At 42.9% G+C, this 12,243-nt stretch overlaps 1 protein-coding gene across 1 annotated transcript in view; it reads left to right on the top strand.

Annotated features, from left to right (window-relative positions):
• The window catches only part of FYCO1 (FYVE and coiled-coil domain autophagy adaptor 1), a 778,329-nt gene that overhangs the window by 182,136 nt on the left and 583,950 nt on the right, over positions 1 to 12,243 (top strand). The window contains exon 5 of the mRNA XM_075588587.1: positions 3,113 to 3,256. Within this exon, the coding sequence (XP_075444702.1) occupies positions 3,113 to 3,256 (144 nt within the window). The remainder of the gene's footprint in view (positions 1 to 3,112; positions 3,257 to 12,243) is intronic.

Genomic DNA, 12,243 nt, shown 5'->3' with positions numbered 1-12,243 from the left:
CGACACACACGCGACACCTACCTGTACCTCTGGGCGCCGCCATCTTCTCACTCGGCGCCGCGAAGGAGGAGGGGTGTCCTTCCGGGCGCCGCCATCTTAGGCGCTGCGAGGCAGCCTGCCTGTTCCCCCGCCGGGGAGGGAGGTGAGTTGGAGCGCCGGCGGGGAGGGAGAGAGGTGGAGTTGGAGCGCCGAGGGGAAGAGGTGAGTTGGAGAGAGACCCGGCGTTGCCTGTGAGTTAAGATTCCCGCTCCCTTCTCTCTCCCTCTTTCTCCGTTCTCCCCAGAGGGGAGGGACGAACAGTGGACAGGAGGGGAGGGACGAACAGTGGACAGGAGGGGGGACGTACAGTGGACAGGACGGGGGGGACGAACAGTGGACAGGAGGGGGGGATGGACAGTGGACAGGAGGGGGGGACGGACAGTGGACAGGAGGGGACGGACAGTGGACAGGAGGGGACGGACAGTGGACAGGAGGGGACGGACAGTGGACAGGAGGGGACGGCAGTGGACAGGAGGGGGACGGCAGTAGACATGAGGGGGGGGCAGTGGACATGAGGGGGGGGCAGTGGACAGGAGGGGGGCAGTGGACAGGAGAGGGGGAGTGGACAGGAGGGGGGGGCAGTGGGCAGGAGGGGGGGACAGTGTCGCACACACTCAGTCACACACAGTCACACACACACACACACAGTCACACACACACACGTGTCCCGTGATGCGCCCTTTCTCAGTTCTGTGCGGCGCCGCAGGTGGGGGGGAGGTGGGGGAGCGATACACACGCGACACCTACCTGTACTTCTGGGTGCCGCCATCTTCTCACTCGGCGCCGCGAGGGAGGAAGGGGGTCCTTCCGGCCGCCGCCATCTTAGGCGCCGTGAGGGAGGAAGGGGGTCCTTCCAGCCGCCGCCATCTTAGGCGCCGCGAGGGAGGAAGGGGGTCCTTCCGGGCGCCGCCATCTTACTTGCCGCGAGGCAGCTGCAACCTGCCTGGCCGCTGCCTGTTCCCCCGCCGGGGATGGAGATGAGCGGAGCACCGGGAGGCAGAGGTGAGCGGAGGGAGAGGTGAGCGGAGGGAGGGAGAGGTGAGCGGAGGGAGGGGGGAGGTGAGCGGAGGGAGAGGTGTGTGTGTGTGTGTGGCGCCGAGGGGGAAGAGAGTGGCAGTTGGGTGACGTCAGACCCACCAATCTGATTGGCCAGAGGCTGAGGACCAATCAGATTCACCGCAGATAGCACTAACCATTCGATTTTATATATATAGATAAAACAAAAAGACATAAGCGCCAACTCCATAGCATAATACTGTAAAAATAGGAGAATACTTTAATGAAACAGAGAATGGTCACCAGGACCTATACTCACAATGTGGGTGAAAACACAATCGATTGAGACAATCTGTAAGCAGCAGCGGGTCAGCACAGATGGATATAGCAGACAGGTAGCCAGGACAATTAGGTAATGAAGTAAGCAATGGGGGAGAACAGTCCACAGTATACCTCTTGATGTAGGGATGATGAATACACCAGAGTCTAACTCCCACCAGCCAGTGGAGTGTATGGTACAATGTCCTCCTGTAGTAGTGAAGGATTAACCACACTGGAATCTCAAATAGCAGCAGGGGGTGAAGGACGGGTAGGGGAAAGGGGCGGGGATGAAGGGCAGGGGTAGGGGTAAAGGGCAGTGGTAGGGGGTGGGGGTGAAGGCCTGGGGGCGGGGGTGAAGGGCAGGGGGTGAGGCTGAAGGGCAGGGGGCGGGGGTGAAGGGTGGGGGGGGAAAGCAGGGGTAGGGGGCGGGAGTGAAGAGAAGGTAGGGGCGGGGGTGAAGGGCAGGGTGTCAGCGCCGGGGAGGGGAGGTGAGCCAGCGCCGGGGAGGTGAGTCAGCGCCAGGGAGGTGAGTCAGCGCCGGGGAGGTGAGTCAGTGCCGGGGAGGTGATGTGAGTGGAGCACTGGGGAGGGGAGTGGAGCACCGGGGAGGGGAGTGGAGTCAGCGCCGGGGAGGGGAGTCTGCGCCGGGGAGGTGAGTGAGGGGAGGGGAGGTGAGTGAGGGGAGGTGAGTGAGCGCCAGGGAGGGGAGGTGAGTCAGCGCTGGGGAGGTGAGTCAGCACCAGGGAGGGAGGTGAGTGGAGCGCCGGGGAGGGTAGTCAGAGGAGGGGAGGTGAGTCAGTGGCGGGGAGGGTAGGTGAGTCAGCGCCGGGGAGGTGAATGAGCGGCGGGGAGGGAGGTGAGTGTGATGGGGGGGTAGGAGGTGTGTGTGTGTGTATACCCGGCGTTGGCCGGAGGCAGGGAGGGGGGGCGTGAAAGGCAGGGGGAGTGAGCGCCGGGGAGGGGAGGTGTCAAAGGCATGGATTCCTCCCCCTGCATTTCCTCACTTGGCAGCATGCCGCGCTCCTCGGGCTGCCACTGGTTCTCTCCCCCCTCGTGGCCTCCGCCGACTCCCGGTGGCACAAAGGAGGTATTAACTCCCTGCCGCCCTCCTCCTGCTCCAAATATGTTATTTAATTAAAAGATATATAGAACTTTTTGTGAGCAACAAACACATTTATTCTCAGTCTTCCAAGGTACGTATCTTTCTCCCATTTTGACATGTTTGTCATGTCTGTCTAGAAGTCCGGCATCATTAGAAAAATAATATTGTTGTAATCTAGACTTAAGAGCTTTTTGGCTTGGTTGCTAAGGCATAGCGCTCCTAAGTGAGATTTTTTAATATTCTATAAACCATACAACTTTCAGGTGATCAATGCGCACCTGCAACTTGTTACTATTCATCTGTGATCTACAGTATTAAAGTAAGGTAAGATACTAAGCAGTAAACACTTTAAACAATATGTTATCCTCCTTATTTTAATTGCTCTTGTTTATTTTCACAGTTTTACCTGTTCTGCTTACTTTACATTTTCTGTTTGATTGCCACTAATTGCCCTCCCCATGAAAATGTAATTCTCATATTGCATGTGCATTTGTTACCAAGCAACAACAGGTGTACAAGAAATCTGTATCTATGTTATATTACATATTTTATGTTTTGGTTTTGTGGCATCAAAGCATTCTTTACCAGTAGGGTAGTGCACAAAAACATATGCAATTTGTATATCTATTAATCACATCATTTTCTTTTTTTTAGTGACTGGTACTATGCTAGAAGTCCTTTCCTGAAACCTAAAATAAGTTCGAATATTGTGGGTTACTTGTATGAACTTACTGAAGTCCAATTTGACCTAGCATCCAGAGGATATGACTTAGATGCCACATGGCCAACATTTGCCAGGTAATTTGCCAGTTGATACTTCAAAATATTACATCCCAATGTTTAGATACATGTGATGTTTCATTCATTTTACCACTAAATAGTGATAACTTTGATGTTATTTCAATACTACCCCTTCTCGTGAATGAAAGGGTTCTCCAGGATAGAAAAAAGAGATGGTATTTTTCAGTGAGATTAAAATTCTTAATATTTTGAGTACTGCAGGAATGTGGTGGAGCTCTGGGGGACCACTTTGTTCTGTTAACATGAAAAAAAAGGTATGCCAAACATTTTTGAGCACTGTAGATTGCTGGTTTGAACAATAAAATTATAAAATGTTACAGCGAAAAAATGTAGTCCAAATAGAAATGTCAAGCAGATTACCTATTTTGCCTCAATCAGAACTAATTTGGGTATATTTGATCATGATAAATAACAGACACACAAGCCCAGCAAGCTCAACCCCCCAAATCCACCACATCATATATCTATCTATCTATCTATCTCTATATATATCTATCTATATATATCAAATGGAAATATTACTGTATGCTCATTTGCATGTCTTAGGCCTCGGCCATGGTAAGCGCTTACTCGCTGAACCATGCTGACGCTCGCTCCCGCTCAGCACTGAGCCCCTACAACCGCAATGAGAGAGGCTTTTGTAGGGGCTCGCCTACGCTTCCGCAAGCGCGCGGAAGCGTTGGTCTTACCACAATTTAAAATTTCCCCGCTTGCCGGCGCGCAATGAGGGCGAACCAGCTCCGTGACGTCACTGGCCCGCCCCCGGCCCAAGCCTGCCCATGGCCCGCCCCCGGCCCGCCCCCTGACGGCACGCAGGGAAAGCAACCGCAAGGCCAGGGAAAGCACCCGCTTTCCCTGAGTCTCAGCACGCCAGCGGGAACCCTGGCCGAGGCCTTAGGCAGGTGTGCAACCCCGCCTTTCACCATTATCACCCAGCACACAGCACTTCCACTGCAGCAAGGGATTCTGGGAAATGACATGCAAATGAGCACACAGTGCCACCTTTTGCTTCAAAACCATTTTTAACATGGTTCCCTATAGGCTTAAGCTTGCTGCATTGTCACAGCTTTGAGCACAGCCAGGGTTAAGATGCATAGCCAGTAAACCCACCCACAGACAGCCGTTTCAACCTTGATGGGTCACATCAGTGTGGGGTTGGTTATACCGGCTATGCAAAAATGAAGCAATAAGGATGGGTTTACCATACTTAGTTAAGTTATGGTGGTTAAAAAAAGTGACAAAAACCCTCCACTGCAAAGCATATAGCAAATGGAAATAAACAAACTCCTTTTGTCTCTCTCTCTCTCTCTCTCTCTCTCTCTCTCTCTATATATATATATATATATATATATAGTGACAAAAGGCGTGCCAAATTTATACAACAAAAGACAGAAAAGACCAATGCTACATCCAATGTGACAAAAATACATAGTGAAATACTTCAATATTCTCTTGAGTAAGGGTCATTTAGTCTAACCCTTTGGCCAAAGCGTTTTAAGCCTGCAAGCCACGTCAAGGACCTGCTTACTGGTCATGCCTTGACGTGACCATTACTCAAGAGAATATTGAAGTATTTCACTATGTATTTTTGTCCTTTTGTCACATTGGATGTTGCATTGGGCTTTTCTGTCTTTTGTTATGATAAATAACAGGTATTCAATTGACCATACTTTTTTTTTTGGTTTAACTTATTTCTTACTTTTTCTTTATTGTACTCCAAATCTTTAAGCAGATCTGAAAAATACACTGGCAGTGCACAGGCCGATTTTTTTCTAGCCATGCACAGTTATATTCTTGAACCCCGACATAAGTTTCAAAATAATAATTTTTTAATCATTATTTCCATCTCTCTGCCCATATCCCATTGCTTCCCCTGTAGTCCACTCCATCTCCCCCAACACCTCATTTTCGCTCTCTCCCTACCCACATTCCATTCCTGCACTCTACCTCTCCCTTCTACACCCGACTCCCTGTGTCTTTCCTCCACATAATCCATTCACTACTTCTCGATTTCACAATTCATGTACCCAGTTGCCTCCTTTCTCACCACCTTCTTGCTCCACAGAGTCTCTCACCAACTCCTGCACTCTGTTGCTGTCACGGTGTGAGACCAGGTTTATTGTACACCTTTTACCAGGATCACTTATTGAGCAAAACAATATAATGAAATAACTTGAAGTTTATTCACAGTAATAGGCATACACACAGTGGAGCACAAAATACAGACAAAAATACACACTTACTTGGGGACTGGGGTCGACAACTTTACTTTCCTAGCTTGAGGGTGCTCTAAATATTAGTTTTTCCTTTAATGGGACTTTGCACCAAACGTCCTAGAACTAAAATCGTCTAGAAATCCCAACCGCGACCGCTACATTTCTTTCTGAGAACTTGGTCGCAAAAAGCTGGACTTAGAATATTTTCCGGGCAGACTTTTCTGAAGCTGGTGCTCTGCTATTCGCGCAAGAGCACTTTCAAAAAGCCTGCCCACACTTCTGCCGCTGAGATTCTCCCAACTGATTGGCTTAGGGGTTTCTTGTAGTATTTTGGAGTTCATTCACAAAATACTACAGCCAATCAGAGCGTGGGAACTTTCTTAGTAGCCTATCAGAGTGAAGCCGAGTAAGCAGGGAATCTGAATCTGCCAAGGTACATGTACAAGTTTGCCACCTTAGTCCCTTGCTATTCAGATTCATTGGGGGTGAGTCGCGCAAGCGTTTTCAAGGGGAGATATTGCCGGGACATGTATCCGAGAACCAAACATGATTCTCGAGTACATTTTTAGGGGAACCGACAACTCCAGACCCCAACTACCTAGGCACATTCTGACAACAATTTCTCCACAAAACCCCCCTTTAAACTCATACCCTTGCAATTCCTGCTCACTGGCATCCCTGGAAAGGTAAACACACAAAAAAATCTTTATTGTCGCACACTACTTATTATGCATTGACAATCACTGGGCTCTAGAGCGGACACTTCTTGAACCCTAACACACGGATCAGGGGTAACCTTTCATGGGCTTGACCTTTATTGAGAGCCTGGTTACCCCCCTACCATCACAGTTGCCTCCTACCTTTCAACAGAACCCCAGTACTTCCAGTTTCTCATTCAGAGATTCACTGATGCTGCTTTAGTTTATGTTTTCATGTTTTGCATATCTGCAATCTGTGTGGTCACAATCCTCCTTTGGAAGATGCAGATATACAGTAAGCGCGTATAGAAGACAAAGCAAAAACCTTTTTAAGCATTTCGGATTCTTTAAAAATTATTGTGGCCCATAAATGTAAACGTTGTATTATTTGTAACATGATAGATTAGGTTGTAAAAACATATACTGTATGTACAGTACCGTATATTAATTTATTCTTTGTTCAAAATGAAAATAATTTTTCTCTGGAAAGTGAATTTTTTTTTAATCATCTTCCTTAGGCCTTATGTAATTCATACTCATAAAACACCTATGTAATCAATGATAATGTTCATGTTTAATTCAGAAGCAAGGATCAAAAGAAAGACAGCAAAGACTTTCAATTTAGCTATACAAACAATCATACAAGAATTAGGTATGAGTTATGAAAAGTTTCCAGAGCATTTGCTTACCCTAGAAACATTTTTTTGAAAAATGTTTGCGTGTCTTTTTTTAATGGGTGCCAATAAGACACATTTAACCAATAAACATTTCACTGCGATTACTTCCCTTTATTCCTATTAGGGACTTATCTTTTTAAGGTGCTTCAAAAGAACCTAAACCCCTGAAAAATTATGCTCCAAGTGTCTCAAAACCCCAGAATTTTAACAAACTCAATTAATAGGTAATCCTGAGTAGTGCACTGTCAAGGAATCGGATACTAACAAAAATTTACAGAAAAGAGAAAGAGATTCACAATATACTTGCACTCAAATCACCTTTAATAAACAGGTTATGTACAAAAATTGATAAAAATATAAAGTGTGGATAGAGAAATACATAGCTTAAAAACTTCTACATATCAATTAAAAGAAAAACTCAATTATAATCCAAATCATATGGGTAATATAATATAGCTATAAATCTAAGGTACAGTGATACTATATAATGTTATGTAAGGTTTGCAAACCTTAATTTCCTACCTACTCAAAACAACACATGTATAATTGTATATCCATATTATTTACATCTTAACACATTCCCATTATGCTGTAAAACATGATAAAGCTAGATTGACACCACGGAAAAATACTCACTGTACAAGATCTAGAACGGGTGTGAAAAGACAGCCACCTCAATGTGTAAAGTGTTATTCGGCTTAGAATATTGAAACTAAGCCAAGTGATGTGGCGGACATAAATAACAATTCCCGACCACAATACTGTACATGCTACTTCAGGGGTGATGTTTAACCATCTAACCAACAATGTTATATAGCTCCTCATCATACCCGGATGTGAAACGCAGATAATAATTTTTCTTTTTTTTTAAACAAAATGTTAGATTAAACATAACCTCTTACAATCTTGTTATAAGAAGGCAGTGTATTCGAACCCTTAATCTACACCACTTCGTGTTTGTGTTCCCAATCTGTATATCCATTTAGCCTCACAATGTAATAAAGCATTATCCACATTGCCCTGTCGGGCTCCCAAGCTCACATGATCAATCCCAATGTCTGATATACTCTTGGGATCTCCCCTATGTAGTCTGTGCACATGTCTGGAAATGGATGTTATTTTTTATGATGTCTCTAATGTCTCACGTCCAGTTTTTCCTACATATAACTCTCCACAACAGCAAGTCAATAGATATATAACAGCACTAGAATGGCAATTAATATACAGCTGAACCCCGTTATAGTGCGGTCCTTGGGGTCCATAACCCCGAACGCGTTATAACCGAGGTCGCGTTAAAATTTCACCGGCTCGGGGCTCCTCCCTCCTCATTGCAGATGTCAGCTCTCTCCTCGGGGCTAGGTCCATGTGCTCTTCTCTCTGGTGCGTGGTGTCATTTTTTTTTTAAACATTCAATTCAATGCTTTATTGACTATCAGACACAGACATACACACAGAATGTGGGAATTGAACATTAATACATTTTGTACAAAACACATTACCTCTACACCATAGGCTTGGTGTTAAAAAAAACATACCCTATAAGGTACAAATCTTAACTAGCATATGCTAGGGCCTGGGTTCAATACCTGTATGATATGGTATAATTTATAAATTATAAAAAAATGATAAATTATTATTTTATTTTAATTATATTGTATAATTTATAAATAAATTTATAAAGAATAATAATAATTATTATTATTTATTATTAAGTAATGATTATTAATTAATAATTATGTATTAATAATTATTAAGGATGTATTAAGTATTAATAATAATTATATATCAATAATTATTTATTAATAATAATATTCATATTAATTATATTATGATTAATTAGTATGATCAATAATTATTATTAACAATTAATAATTATTACTAATCATTAATAATTGTTATTAATAATAATTATTCTTAACAATTATTAATGATTAGTAATAATAATCATACTAATTAATGATAATATAATTAATAATCATAATATTACTAATAAATAATTAGTAATAAACAATTATTAATACATAATTAATTATTAATACTTATTAATACGTAATACTTAATTCATAATTATTATTACATAAATATTCATACATAATTATTAATAAATCATTATTACTTATTACTTAATATATAATAATTATTATTTATTTATGATTCTTTATTATTATTTATTTATAAATTATACAATATAATTAAAATAAAATAATAATGTTTAAATTATTGTTTTAATTTTTTTATAATTTTTGAATTATACCATATCATACAGGAATTGATCTCAGGCCCTTTCCCTTGCTAGTTAAGATTCAAGTCAATAAAGCATTGATTTGAATGTTTAAAAAAACAATGGCACACGACCGCAGGAGAGCAGAGAGATGAGCACGTGGACAGCTGGAAGAGGAGAGAGATGAGCACCGGTAAGGCGGCAAAATTGATGATTTGAGGTGCCGATATGGCGTCAAAATGGAGGCTTTCAATTTGGGAGCCATGCTCAGACCGCGTTGTATGCGGATATGCGTTGTAGCGGATCGCGCTATAACGGGGTTGTGCTGTTGTTATATGGTATTGTTTAGAGCCATCACAGTTTTTAAAGGTAGGATTCTCTGGATAAATAAACTGGCATTACAATGCCACACTTGAAGGATCCCACAACCCTGTCTTTTGTCGAGGGATATCCTGTCCCTTTACATAGCAAAGCAAACAAAAATATATAAAAACAACAAACGCCTATCCCTTGGTAAGGGCTAGCTTACTTCCCTGTTACAGTGAGTTTAAGATTAATCTCATTGAAGTTAAGGGCCTTTATAAACTCATTTGTATGTATGTACATTATGTATTTCTTTATTTATATAGTGCCATTAATGTTCATAGCGCTTCACAGCAGTAATATACGTGACAATCTTATAAATAACAAATAACATACAAAGGGGAGAAGTAACATTTAGGAAAAGGAGTCCCTGCTCCGAAGAGCTTACAATCTAATTGGTTTGTAAGCAGAATGTACAGAGACAGTAGAAGGGCGTTCTGGTAAGTGCATCTTTAAGGGACCAAGGTTTATGTATGAGGTGTTAATTATCAGCCGTAGAGCTACTCATATGCTTCCTTAAGCAGTTGTATTTTGAAGTGGGTCTTAAATGTGGATAGGCAGGGTGTTGGTCGGATATTGAGGTAACGGCATTCCAGAGGTGTGTGACAGACAGTGAGAAGGGTTTAAGGCGGGAGAGGGCTTTAGATACAAAAGGGGTAGAGAAAATACATCCTTGAGTAGAATGCAAGAGTCGTGATGGTGTATAGCGAGAAATTATGGCTGACATATATATGGAGGTGCTGAAGAGTGTAAAGTTTTAAAAGTGAGAAGAAGAAATGAGTGTGTGATAGGAAGCCATGAGAGTGATTTCAGCAGGGGAGACTCTGAGAAAGATTTCGGAAATAGTAGAGTGATTCTGGTAGCAGCATTTAGGATAGATTGTAGTCGAGGCAGGAAGGCCAGACAGCAGGAGGTTACAGTAGTTTGTCAGAGTTTTAGCAGTCGTGCAACAGAGGAAAGGACATATCTTGGTAATATTGCAGAAGAAAAAAACGACAATTTTTTGCTACCTTTTGAATGTGAGAAGAGAATGTGAGAGAGGAGTCGAGTGTGACCCCTAGGCTGATATAGCCATTCAGAAACTTTAGTCTGTACAGCAGGTGTAAGTTCAAGGGTAGAAAAGTAAATTTGTATGTCATCAGCATAGAGGTGATATTTGAACCCAATATATGTGATTAGGTTCCTAGAGAGAGTGTGAAGAGAAAAGCGAAGGGGTCCCAGTACAGAGACCTGGGGTACCCCCACAGACAGATCGATTGTGGAGGAGGTGTTAGCAAAAGAGACACTGAAAGTACGATGGGAAAGGTAAGAGAAGAGTCAGGATAGAATTTTGTTACGAATGCCAAAAGTATGGAGAATGGGAAGGAGAAGAGGGTGGTCCACAGTATCAAATGCTGCAGAGAGGTCAGTAATATGAGCAGAGTGTAATGACCTCTGTCTTTGGCAGCATAGAGGTCATTAGTTATTTTAGTGATGGCTGTTTCAGTGCAGTGAGCAGTGTGGAAGCCAGATTGTAGAGGGTCTAGGAGAGAATAGGTGTTTAGAAAATGGAGCAAGTGAGAGAATGCAAGATGTTCAAGGAGTTTAGAGGCAAAAGGTAGGAGGGAGATAGGTGAATAGTTAGAAAGACAGGTAGGATCAAGCTTGCTGTTTATGAGTAATGGTATAGCTGTTGAATGTTTGAAGGGATAGGTACCAGAGTAGAGGGAGGAGTTAAAAATGTGTTTGAGTGTAGGGATTATAGTAGGAGTGTAACAGGGACTTATCCCTGTTAAAGAAACTTGCCTCTAATCCAGCAGTGTGCTGGTTAATTGCATACAAGCAATTAACCAACTCCACCTGGCTGATTAGAGCTCTCTCAGAAATAGTCTGTTCTGAGACAGGAAGGAGGATTCCTTAGTCTCACAATTGGGGGATGAACAGAGGAAGAACAGATATCTTGAGCTGCAGAGAGACGGCAGGCTGACAGCAAGCCAAAGGGGACCAGACCTGTATACCTGGACAGACATTGCCTTAGCACACAAGGGTGCTGAACCAGGAGAGCAGAGATGCCTTCCCCTAAAGCTACAAGAAACAGATAAGACTTTCTTATGGGACTGTTATATACAGTTACATAGTAGATGAGGTTTAAAAAAGACATAGGTCCATCAAGTTCAACCTATGCTAAATTTAGACAACAGATACTTTATCCTATATCTATACTTACTTATTGATCCAGAGGAAGGCAAACAAAAAAACCCATTAAGGGGAAAAATTAATTCCTTCCTGACTCCAAGAATTGGCAATCGGATTAATCCCTGGATCAACATCCTTCCCATGTATACTTATTTGGTATATCCCTGTATACCTTTCCCATCTAAAAAGATGTCCAGCCTTTTTTTGAACAAATCTATTGTATCTGCCATCACAGTCTCCATGGGTAATGAATTCCACATTTTAACTGCCCTTACTGTAAAGAACCCTTTCCTTTGTTGCTGGTGAAATTTCCTTTCCTCCAACCCTAAGTGATGGCCCCGAGTCCTTAGTACTGCCCGTGGGATGAATAGTTCTTTTGAAAGCTCCTTGTATTGTCCCCGAATATATGTGTATATAGTTATCATATCCCCTCTTAGATGCCTCTTTTCTAATGTAAATAAATCTAATTTAGCTAGCCTCTCCTCATAAGTTAGATTGTCCATCCCCTTTATTAATTTGGTGGCTCTTCTCTGCACTCTAGTTCCAATATGTCTTTTCTTAGGATTGGTGCCCAAAATTGTACTCCATATTCAAGGTGTGGTCTTACTAATGCTTTGTAAAGGGGCATAATTAT

The sequence above is a fragment of the Ascaphus truei genome, chromosome 2 (genome assembly GCF_040206685.1).
Source record: "Ascaphus truei isolate aAscTru1 chromosome 2, aAscTru1.hap1, whole genome shotgun sequence".
In the NCBI taxonomy this organism is placed as follows: Eukaryota; Metazoa; Chordata; class Amphibia; order Anura; family Ascaphidae; genus Ascaphus; species Ascaphus truei.
Note: the sequence above shows the minus strand (reverse complement) of the source record. Positions and strands in the feature narration are given on the sequence as shown.